The sequence below is a fragment of the Sinocyclocheilus rhinocerous genome, unplaced genomic scaffold (assembly GCF_001515625.1).
Source record: "Sinocyclocheilus rhinocerous isolate Xijiao unplaced genomic scaffold, SAMN03320098_v1.1 scaffold2194, whole genome shotgun sequence".
Classification (NCBI taxonomy): domain Eukaryota; kingdom Metazoa; phylum Chordata; class Actinopteri; order Cypriniformes; family Cyprinidae; genus Sinocyclocheilus; species Sinocyclocheilus rhinocerous.
The window spans coordinates 1,365,905-1,377,130 of NW_015652304.1; the positions used below are offsets into that span (position 1 = coordinate 1,365,905).

General features: G+C 33.7%; 1 protein-coding gene across 1 annotated transcript; it reads right to left on the reverse strand.

Moving 5' to 3' along the window:
- Positions 1-1,748: 1,748 nt before the first annotated feature.
- negaly6 (neuromast-expressed gpi-anchored lymphocyte antigen 6) lies at positions 1,749-4,077 on the reverse strand. The gene is made up of 5 exons (XM_016520595.1): positions 4,029-4,077; positions 3,599-3,712; positions 3,375-3,521; positions 3,147-3,257; positions 1,749-1,960 (listed from the first exon to the last, which is right to left on the reverse strand). Exons 1-5 carry the CDS (start codon positions 4,075-4,077, stop codon positions 1,749-1,751), a joined length of 633 nt encoding a protein of 210 aa, XP_016376081.1.
- Positions 4,078-11,226: the final 7,149 nt, after the last annotated feature.

Here is an 11,226-nt window from a genome sequence, read left to right on the forward strand (position 1 = left end):
CGTCTGCATTATAAACGGCCCTTGTCTTCGAGTAGAGGTGAGGACAGCAGTGCTAGGCTTTAGCTAGGAAAGAAGCAATGGCAGCGTCACACGTCATACAGTGAACTGCTCGCTCACATGTCCTGCAAAATGATGGGCAAGAAAGAAGTTGCATTCCATTTTATGTCTCTTTCAAGTTTCTTATTCCAGGCATTTGGTGCCCTGCAAATGGCATTTACTTATTCCCTGTTAATTACGAGGTATAGAGGACCCTAAGAACAAAGAGCACATATTGCTTGATACTGTTACTGTATGACTCTACAAGCAGAGCAGTAGGAAATACTAGTGTGATTTAGTTCTCCAGGAAATGGGTTTGTTTTTGTTTTTTTATTTTTGACCTTTTTCCATTAATTTCTTTTGATACTTGCCTAATATGCATGTGGCTATGAAGTAGTTAATATGGGGAGGAAAGGGAGTACTATCGGGCTGGCTAGCTTTGTGTCATGTCTCTGGAATTTTCATACAGAACACCCAAGCATAAATGTTATTTGGAGGGAAAATATGTAATTTCATGTGAGTGGATTAAAAAATAATTTAACACAATGATTTTACTATGTGGTGTTTTTTTATTATTGTTATTATTTATTTTAGTTCAAATGTGATGTGTCTGACATTTAAAATCATGTAAATCAGATGTAAATGCATTCAGAAGACTTCGTTCTTGGCATCCTAAAATCATAATTTAACCTAAAAATAGTTATCAGGGAAAAACGTAAGGAATGCTGCAGTTCAAAAGTTTGTGGGGGTTTTTTGTATTCAGCACAATAAATTAATAAAATACATTTTAATAAGTTTTATAACATTTAATTGATCAAAAGTGATATAGATATGTATAATGTTACAAAAGGTTTTATATGTAGTAAATACAAATATTGTGTATTATATAAGAACGTATATAATATTGTAATATTTCACAATATTACTGTATTTTTAATCAAATAAATTCATTAAAGAAACAAGTCTCACTGACCCCAAACTTTTGATATATATATATACAGTGTTAGAATTGTGTCAAAGCTCTTGGGGGGGGGGGGTCCCCCTAACCAACATATAAAATCAATATCACATTTGTGATTTTTGCGTGAAAAAAATGGCACTCTTCGTGTGATATTGATCAACTAAATGAAATGATATAAATATATACTATATTACTGTCTGCAAAAGTCCCAAAAAGAAGTTTAACACAAAGAGATGCTTTGAGATCATCAGATTTCATCTCCTTTGTCCAATTCAGAGGCCCAAGGCATAAGGATTTGTGCAACAAAATATTAGTGTATCGAAACTACATTCCATGTAGAAACCTAAATCTACACCCTCTTGAAAGGAAAATATAATCAGTAAACATCTGTACACCGTTACACACCAGTCTCTCAGGAATAGGTTGTTCAGACCAAAGATATGTTAGTTTAAAAAAAAAAGATCAGAAGAGTAAGTCACAGTTACTGGCCATTATATCTGTTTTTGTTGAATATTTGAAAAGAGAGTCAACAATGGCTAAATGAAAATTTCAGTATATACAAAATGAACATCTTGACAAGCACTCTAATGTCACCAATACTCACATTCTAGAATCAGGCATTAACAATATATATATTTAGATGATCATTTAATCGATATAACCAACATGCAAGAATGTTGGCTGGATTTTATTTGTTATTTTTAATTTTTTTGTAAAATTGAAACCTCAGAGAATCATGAGAATTGAAAACTCAAAATGACGTCTGTAGTATGGCGTACATCAGAATCCCCAGCTGAAAGAAGCGGCTCGGAGTGGCTGTTTGAGCGCTGTTACACAGATGACCTTTACAGCAGCTCTGTTCCGCCGCTATGCTGGACTGACCGATCTTGGTGGACAAGTCACCCATACAAAAACTTCTGGTCACACATCCTTTCATCGTCATCATCTGTCCATCACTAAAGACTGTTGAAAATGATGAAGTGGGAAAAAATGTTACAAAACCTTTAAAACAACATTGACACAAAAGAATCTCATTTGGGGCAGTGAGACTTTGAAAAATGACACCGTTTCATTGCCTGCAGTGCTGAGCACTCGACTCCGGTGACATGTTGATGTCAGAAATACCCTTAGACTCATATTATATCTCATATTTAGCAAATAACATTTTTAAAACTAACCAAAGTTGTTTAATGCAGTTGAATGTACACCATTCAAAAGTGTGGGGCCATTAAGATTACGTATCTTCTCTTATGCTCATCAGGGCAGCATTTATTTGATCAAAAATACAGTAAAAACGATAAAATTGTGAAATATTATTACAAATCATCGCCTTGGAATTATAAGGTTCTATCTGACATTTTTGTCAAAATGGAGTTATTCACATTTTCTTATTCTGTGGCAACTTATTTACATTATGTGATGTTTCTTTTGTGATGTTAATTTTGGGCCTTTTTTTTTTAGAAAAAAAGGGTTCTATCTACAGAAGTCTACGGAACGCAAAAACTTTGAAGCTCAATATCTCAAAACTGCTCAGAATGCAGATAGAACCTTTTAATTCCAAGGTGGCGAAATGTATAAAAAATTTTTTTTTTTTTCAAGCAGACTTCAGTTTCACATGATTCTTCAGAAATCACTGTTGATTTGGTGCTCAAGAAACATGAGTAACATTTGTTTCACACTTGAAAACAGTTGTGCTGCTTAAAGCAGCACTATGTAACTTTTTCTGTGTTCAAAACTGGCAAAATGTATATAATGAGCGAGTACATCATGAATTCATCTTCCAAACCGCGTTTTTGTCTTATTCCGAATCACTACGGTACACTTATAATAAGTACTTATATTTGGACTATTGTAGCCTGGTCGGGTCGTCACCGCTGCGGAGTAACACATACCTGCGTGAATCGCCATAGACATAAACTTAGAGAAGTAGCTCCGGTTGTAATGTTCTTCCGCGGGATGTGTGCAGTTCTGTTTATTAACCGCTAGAGCGCCAAAAGTTACATAGTGCTGCTTTAATGTCTTGGGGTAAACCGGCCTACTTTGTACAGCATATATTTAGGATATATGTAATATAAAAATACAAATCTAATTAATAATGTTAAATGTTAGAGCTCTGTTTTTCTCTGTGACGATTTTTGTCTTATCTTACCTGTTACCTTGATACAATGATCTTCCTCATCTACACAAGGTAAAGTTGATGCACAATCTTCTCCACTGCAGGTGTAGCAGTGCATTCCATTTGGGATCATCTTGGGTGATTCTTTGAAATATGCATAGTTAAAGTTACAAAATATGCTGTACTCCAGCGGAAGTCATGTCGGATGTAAATACATTTTATTGTCACATGATAATATTCTTGGTCCGGTGTTAATCTTACCTGGTTCAGTCTGGGTATTGCACAGGTTAGTATTGCAGCACTGATTGTTAATGACTATTTTTGTAATTCCAAAGTTTGCAGATGCAGTCACGCATTGATGCGTTTCAGAGCAGTTCTTCATAGTCATGTCAGCCAATGTGTTGTTTCCTACAGCAGAATTTGACATCAGCCTCATTTTTAAAATGACTATTTCAGTTCAAATATTCAATCTGCCCAAAACTTACCCATATAAGATGTGGTTCTCATAGTCCCACACTGACCAACAGGACACTCCACTTTAGTTTCAGTGCATTTAACTGATGTCTCAGGTATGCACTGATAGCAGGTTAGGGAATTTACTGAAATTGAACAAATCTCTAAGCGCAACAAATTTAAATGAATAACCCCTAACCCTTTTAGAAAAGTCTTGTCAAAGCATATAAATTCTGAAAAATATGATATAATGCAAAGTAAATCTAGGACACTAAGGAAATACAATAAGTCTGCTGCATTTCGTACTACAAAGATTCAGTTCAGTTAACCTTATTTTAATCTATTAAATCCTGGTTTTAACACAGTTCTCCTAGTTACACAATGTACTATAGAAAACCCTACAAAATTAAATCAAACATACTTAACACTAACAAATGCATAAAGAAAAATTCCAACAATTACCTTTATAGAAAAGTGTACTGATGAGAACAAAGAGTAGAGGCTGTGCCATTTTGATTTGAGTTCAGACTGAGATGAGAAGGGAGGGACAGGAGACTACATCCCTCAGCCTCTGAAGAAACATGAAACATGCTGAAACTGATACTATCCCTCAAAAAAAAAGTGCTGCCAACGTGTCATAATGTTTCCAGCTGAAATTCCTATAGTGAAACTGGAAACTTGAAAATTGTTGGTTTATTGATGGATACTGTTATGATAATATACAGTATGAGAAATAGAGAATGAATGTTTCATGGCATATTTTATGTTTTTAATGTATCTGGCAGCAGATATAAACAGGAAAGAAGTGGGAGGGAAAAAAAAGAGGGAATATGATCAGGATGTGAGAACAGCTTATGCTCGACCTGCACTGAGCAGTTTTATTGCCTGAAGCTAATGTTAGTGTGCTGTAGTAACATGGCCTGCAGCTTATCTCTATCACAGACTATAGAAATTAGGTTTTATAAATGACAAGGAACAAAATGCTGGTGTATAGATAGTGTAGCGTAAACAAAGTAACTGCTTATTGTATAGTTGTTACATTTATTTTGCTATGAAACAAAAAGCAGGAAGTAAATCAGGTTTTAATTATCACAAACACAATTCTGTCTAATTAAGGATTACTTTTTGTGTCTCAAATATTTTGGATTACAAGGTCCCCCTTTGTCCAAGACAATTTTTGATGGCCCTCCAATGATATGTACCTCTGTTACTTCTGTTGTAGTAGTAATAATAATTCATTTAAACAAACAAACTCATGTCAGTTTAATGTTGTACATCTTTATTTTATTTTTTAACATTTTAATTCAAATAATAAGACTTTTAAAACCAAAACTATTTAAAAAAAATATATATATATATATATATATTTATAGTCTTTTCATTACAGGCCTGCACTGAAACCTTTCTTTATCAAATAATGCCACAATCATAGCAGTTTACAGTAATAGGACTATAATTAGGGCAACAAAGATCAACGTTGGTAGGTCAACCAAATCCATAAGTTTCTTCAGTCTCTCTACTGATATTTTTCACAGTTTGTTAGGACACCGTTTCTTTTTCTTACCTTTTAATGTCATATTTTCTTATGGAAATGGTCACTTTTAGTTTCCGAAACCTTTTTAAATCAGTATTGTTTTTTTGCTTTTTTCAAATATTGAAGGATTTTTTAATGATATGTCCCATTTAAAAATTATTTTATAACATTTTATTTAAAACCAGAATGTACATGAAACATGAAATATAGGTTGGCTGACAATCCTAGTTAACCACTGTAGAGCAAGCCAATAGCAGCTCCCTTACGAAAATTGTTGTACTACAAATAAAACCAAAAAAACATGGTTACTATAGTTAAACTATGGCAACCACAAATTAACCATGGTTTTGCTTCACTAACCATTGTTTAACCATGGTATTTGTGGTAAAACTGTGGTTATACAAATGGTAATCACTACGCCGAAAAAACATGTTTAGCCAACTACACTTTTAGTACTACCGTTTATTTACTTGAAAATAGTTAAATGACTATCTGTACAGGTTATATGGCATAGATATATACATAAAGATACACAAATGAGAAACAAGATCATTTTAAACAGTCTGGAAAGCAAGAAAAGCATCTTTATAAGTATTCTACATCTACTACAGTTCCCTCCACCACCACTAGAGGATCCCATCTCCTCAATGAATTCCGGGCTCAACGCTTCTACAGTGTTTTGCGTTTCCATTTGCTCAAATAGATATAACACAAAGTATAGTCTCATAAAGGTACAATGTTTTTTTTTTTTAAATAAGCTTAATCTTAAAAAAATAAATAAAAAAACCTTAGATTTACGATGTTAAAAACTTTGGAAACGTGTCTCGGTCTGTGAAAAGGGCCATTGAGATGGATTTTATTTATTTATTTTTATTTTGATGTGGATCACCTGAGGCTCATTCAACCAACTTCCAAAAACATGTACATTGGCCCCACACTTAAACCAAATGTAAAAAATGTATAGGCCTAGATGTCATTGCATTAGAATTAAATGATAAAACTATAGAAACAGGCCTAATCTTTATACCAGAACACAAATTAGAGAGAAGTGTTTTTTTAAGAGCAAAACTCTAAAAAATAAAAATAAAAACCTGAAAGAGAGCATATATCAGAAGACAAATAGAGAGAGAAGTGGTACCAGCATCAGGAAATAAACTCTCAAGCTCTGAGCGCCATTACACAGGTTCCCCTCACAACACTTCATGTTCGCACCAAAGCCATAGGACTGTACAGGTAATCCCAGTGCCAGTGTTCCGTTCCCACAGAGCAACTTGCTTGAACATCCTTTCGTGGTCACCTTCTTTCCATCAACCTCAGCTGAGAGACAAAAAAGAAGAACTGGTGTGACGTTTAAAGCCCTAAATAAAAACTGCTAATTACTGACATTCTGTCTATGTATAGATTTAAATAAAAATAAGGGTTATTATAGTGCTGTCAAACGATTAATCGCATCCAAAATATAAAATTTACAAAATATATGTGTGTAAATGTAATGTGGTGTTTGGGTTTTGTCTTGTTCATGTTTCCATGTCTTTTATTTTGTAATTGTTTTATGCTGTTTGTGTCATACTTCCCTTGCCTATAATAATAAAAGGTTCACCTGTTGTAATAAAGCACTGAGTCTCATCACCCTCACAAGCCATTGTACGTCTGCAGTCTGCAGTGGCATTGCAGGTGAAACATTTCTTCCCATTTAGAGGCTTTAGTGGCAAATCTGTACAGGTTATATGTAGACATGACATAAAATAAAATTCTAAATATATATCTATAAAATGTCAAGACCTCAAACTGAAATCTTATAATCGAAGTACCTGGTGCATTTACATTGTTGCATAAATCTATATTATTACAGCATTGGGAGTTGAGGGTCACTTTGCTTTGTCCAGAATTCATGCTCCCAGTAACACACGAAACAGGATCTGCGCAAGTCTTTGCAGTGCTGCTTTCCACTTTTTTGCCGTCTACAAAGACCAAAATAAAAACCCCTTCAGTTACAAAACCCCAACACGATTTACACATTTTTCATGATCATCTTATTTCTTACCTACGTATACGGTTGTGGTTATGGAGCCACAACGGGATGGACAGGCTATCACATTTTGTGTGCATGCTTTAGCAGAATCTGGTATACATCCATAACACCTCAGTGTCAGTGCTGAAAAATAAGGTAAATAATGCATTGATCAGTACTTTGGTGTCAGCATGATTTGTTAACAAAGGAAGCACCAATCTTAAACAGGAAACCAGTTTGCATCTTATATCTGATTTTAACATTTAGAAACAAATAGTATAAACATTTAAAATAAAAACTCTATATAGATAGCTAAAACTAAAACCATAACCTTTTTTTTTTTTTACTTCAAACCTAAAACTACTGAAATAAAATATTAAAATATTATTTATCTCGGCTAGTTTCCAAGGCCACATTTTACATTATCAATTAGTTTGTCTTGATGTAATAAAATAAAACTAAATGTGAAATAAAAGTTAATGATAATATAATATAATATGATATAATATAATTAGCCATTTAAAATAAAAATGTCAAAAAAGACACAAAATTACTAAAACTATAACAAAAATGAAAATGAAAACAGGAAATATAAAAATAAAAACTAATTCAAAATATACTAAGATACTAAAATAAGCCTGCACTGTACCTTTGGAGAAAAAAGCAGTGGTGAGAAGCAGAGTAATGTGCAGCGCCATAGCTGGACTAACTGAAGGATAGCAGCTCCTCAGCAGGAGTTCTTATATATGCATTTCCACAGGTCTGTTTTGCATTGTAGAAAGGAACATTAAGCACTGCCTGATTTCATCCAGAAACTACATTTGTTAAGCAGAATCCTCAAAAGGCAATATCCTCTGTCTGAACTTGAGCTCAAGGAGGAAAAGTAAAACGTTTTGGAAAAGCTATAGGTTCAATTTGTTAACATCAGTTAATGTAGTATCATGAACTAACAACTAACAATAAACATTTATTAATCCTGGTAAATATTAATGTGCAAATATAATAGTGCTTGAGTTGATGATAATTAATGTTTGTTTGTAACATATTAACATTTTTACTTGAAATATTAAAAATGTTCTAGTATATATATATATATATATATATATATATATACTGTATATATAATTATAATATATAGGTTTGTAAGTACTGTATGTATGTACTATACTGTATAGGTTTGTAAGTACTGTATGTATGTACTATACTGTATAGGTTTGTAAGTACTGTATGTATGTACTATACTGTATAGGTTTGTAAGTACTGTACATGTAAGTACTGTACATATGTAAGTACATACATATATACATTATATTCTTTCACTGTATGGACAAAAACAATGATACATTCTTTAAATATGTAATTGTGTTTCACAGAAGCTATATATATGTTAATAGTGTCAATATAACACTAATTTCACTAAGAAAACACCACTGTGCTTGTATCAGAAAAAAAGTTTTTATTAGATTTTTTTAATGTATTTCTTAAATACATGAAATGTGCCACAATATATCACAAATGGCTAGTAGTCCTATCCTATAGGCTACCTATACATTTTCATAACAATGCAAATGTCATATTTACATTACGTGTAGTTTTTACCTATTTTTGCATTTTTCTGTGACGCTGACCTTTTTAAAAACAAATTCGTCTTGGAATGATACTTGAGTGACTGACTTTCAATGTGATCATATGACTACCTAAAGCTATCTACTTTCACAATATGCTTTATTTTAGCTTTACTTTAAAAAAAGATGGCAATTGAATCTTGAAAATTAAAGTTTTAATCATTAATGAGTCAAAAAGTTTTAATTATTAAAATTAGATAGATAGAATTTTTTTTTATAGTATTTAAGGATTAAACATTAAGTGAAAATTAATACAGATAAAGTTAATTAATTCCTTTATTTTCCCATTGTTACATTTATTTATTTACGTATTTATGCATTTATTTATTTACTAATTATTCATTCATTCATTCAGGTTTGGGCCTCCATGGTAAAAGTTCATGTAATCAAATCACTGGCCAAAAGAGGCTACTTACAAAATTATTAAAAAATGGCAATTATACTGACAGTGGCTGTAAACCCCAATGTTGTCATTAATAAAGAAATCAAGTTATCATAACTTAACATTACTTAAAATGCCAAGTTTTGGTGTCAAAAATTAAACAGGTATGTTTAATTAACTAATTTGTGAGCAAACAACTTTCGAATTAAGATTTTAAGTGTAATGAACTCAAAATATCAATTTATTTAAATTATGCTCTATGTCTCTGTTTAATATCGTGTTTGAAATTCTGCCTTGACAAACGCGCTGATTGGTCGATATAACACAAGGCGGTAAGTTTTGGTCGTTGTGAATTTGCTGAAGCAGCGGTCCAGAGGCACTGGCAGAGAGAGCCATCTAAAAGATGAAAATCAAACGTTAAATTGGTAAGTAGAGAATAAAACGCATATATACACTTTTCTTAATTACCTTACAAGTTTTATTGTAATGTTATTTGAAAGGTATAATAGCAAATTTCCCGTTTGACTCCCGCAGCGGCACTAGCAGACAGGCGGTCGTCGTGAAGCAGGCGGGAAGAGAGCCTTGTCATAAAGACTCATTGAAGTATGCTGGTAGGTTAAAGGGATAGTTCACCTAAAAATGAAAAGTTGCTGTTAATTTACTCACTATACTTCATAAGACCTCAATGTATCGTCAGGAGCCACAATATTAAATTCGTTTTTTCTGTGTATGTTTTTTTGACTCTCATAGTGCCAGTAGCCGTTGACCTGCATTATATGAATCACCAAGGACCACAGTTTCAGCTAAAAATCTTCTTTAGTGTTGAAATGAAGAAGAAAAGTCACCTACATTTGGATGGCTTGTGGGTGAGTAAATTAACAGCAAATTGTCATTTTTGAGTGAAATATCCCTTTATTTTGCACCTTTTGAAATGTATGTGAGTTTGGATGCATGTGAATCAATTTTAATTTGTTGATGTTTATTCATCTTCTCTAGATGTTCGATGATCGCAGCCATGATCCTTGATGTATTCAATGTATTCTACTTTCCCTGGGGCAGAAAGACCTGCAGCCTAAAATAGTCTTTGGCAAACCTATTTGGTAAAAATGTTTTTTTGCACACTTTGAATAGCTACTACCATTCACAAATACTGTGCAAAAATTAGTAAGTAGAGAATAAAACGCATATATACACTTTTCTTAATTACCTTACAAGTTTTATTGTAATGTTATTTGAAAGGTATAATAGCAAATTTCCCGTTTGACTCCCGCAGCAGCACTAGCAGACAGGCGGTCGTCGTGAAGCAGGCGGAAAGAGAGCCCTCGTCATGAAGACTCATTGAAGTACGCTGGTAGGTTAAGTTAAAGGTGCAATAGGTGATTGTCTTCAGAAACATTTTTTGTTATGCTGGTTGAAAGTCTCTTCACATCCCGATAGCAATCATTAAGTTAAGTGGTCTAAATGTATTTGTCTGTATTTATATATTCTGTGGAAGGTGTAGGATCAAGAAATGTTCGTCTAATCAAAACGTTCGGTCCGAGCGTTTTAATATGCTGTCCTACCTGCCTGTCAACATATGTATCTGCATACCTCTGCGCACCCGGTTCGCGCAGACAAATCAACAACCCGATTTTCCTTCCTGGTATTCCTGGTATTTTAAAGATTTCTCACCGGTGAATGACACATGATGTAGCCCAGCGGTTAATCCAGTCCTCCCAGTCCTCGCGTAGAAGCGAGCTACGTGCATGAACTGTGTGCCAATCCATATGATCCCTACACAGTGTTCATTGCTCCCCACTCCCTGAGCGGGGGCTGAAATTGGGAACCACTGATGTAACCTATTGTAGTAATGTTGTCTCTGGTCTGTGAGTGTAAATGCGTTCAGGGGGCGTGGCTTTGGACGGCGATTGCAGGAAGGGTGGGACGTTCGCTTTCAGTGCTATCAGGCTAAAGTTAGCATTTTCCAAGATCTCCTATTGTACCTTTAAGCAATAAAAACTTCAAATAATAATGGGAAAATAATATTTTTTCTTTATGTCCCTCCTTTTGCCTTTTCCCCCCTCTCTCTCTCTCTCTCTCTCTCTCTCTCTCTCTAATTCTTTCTGTAA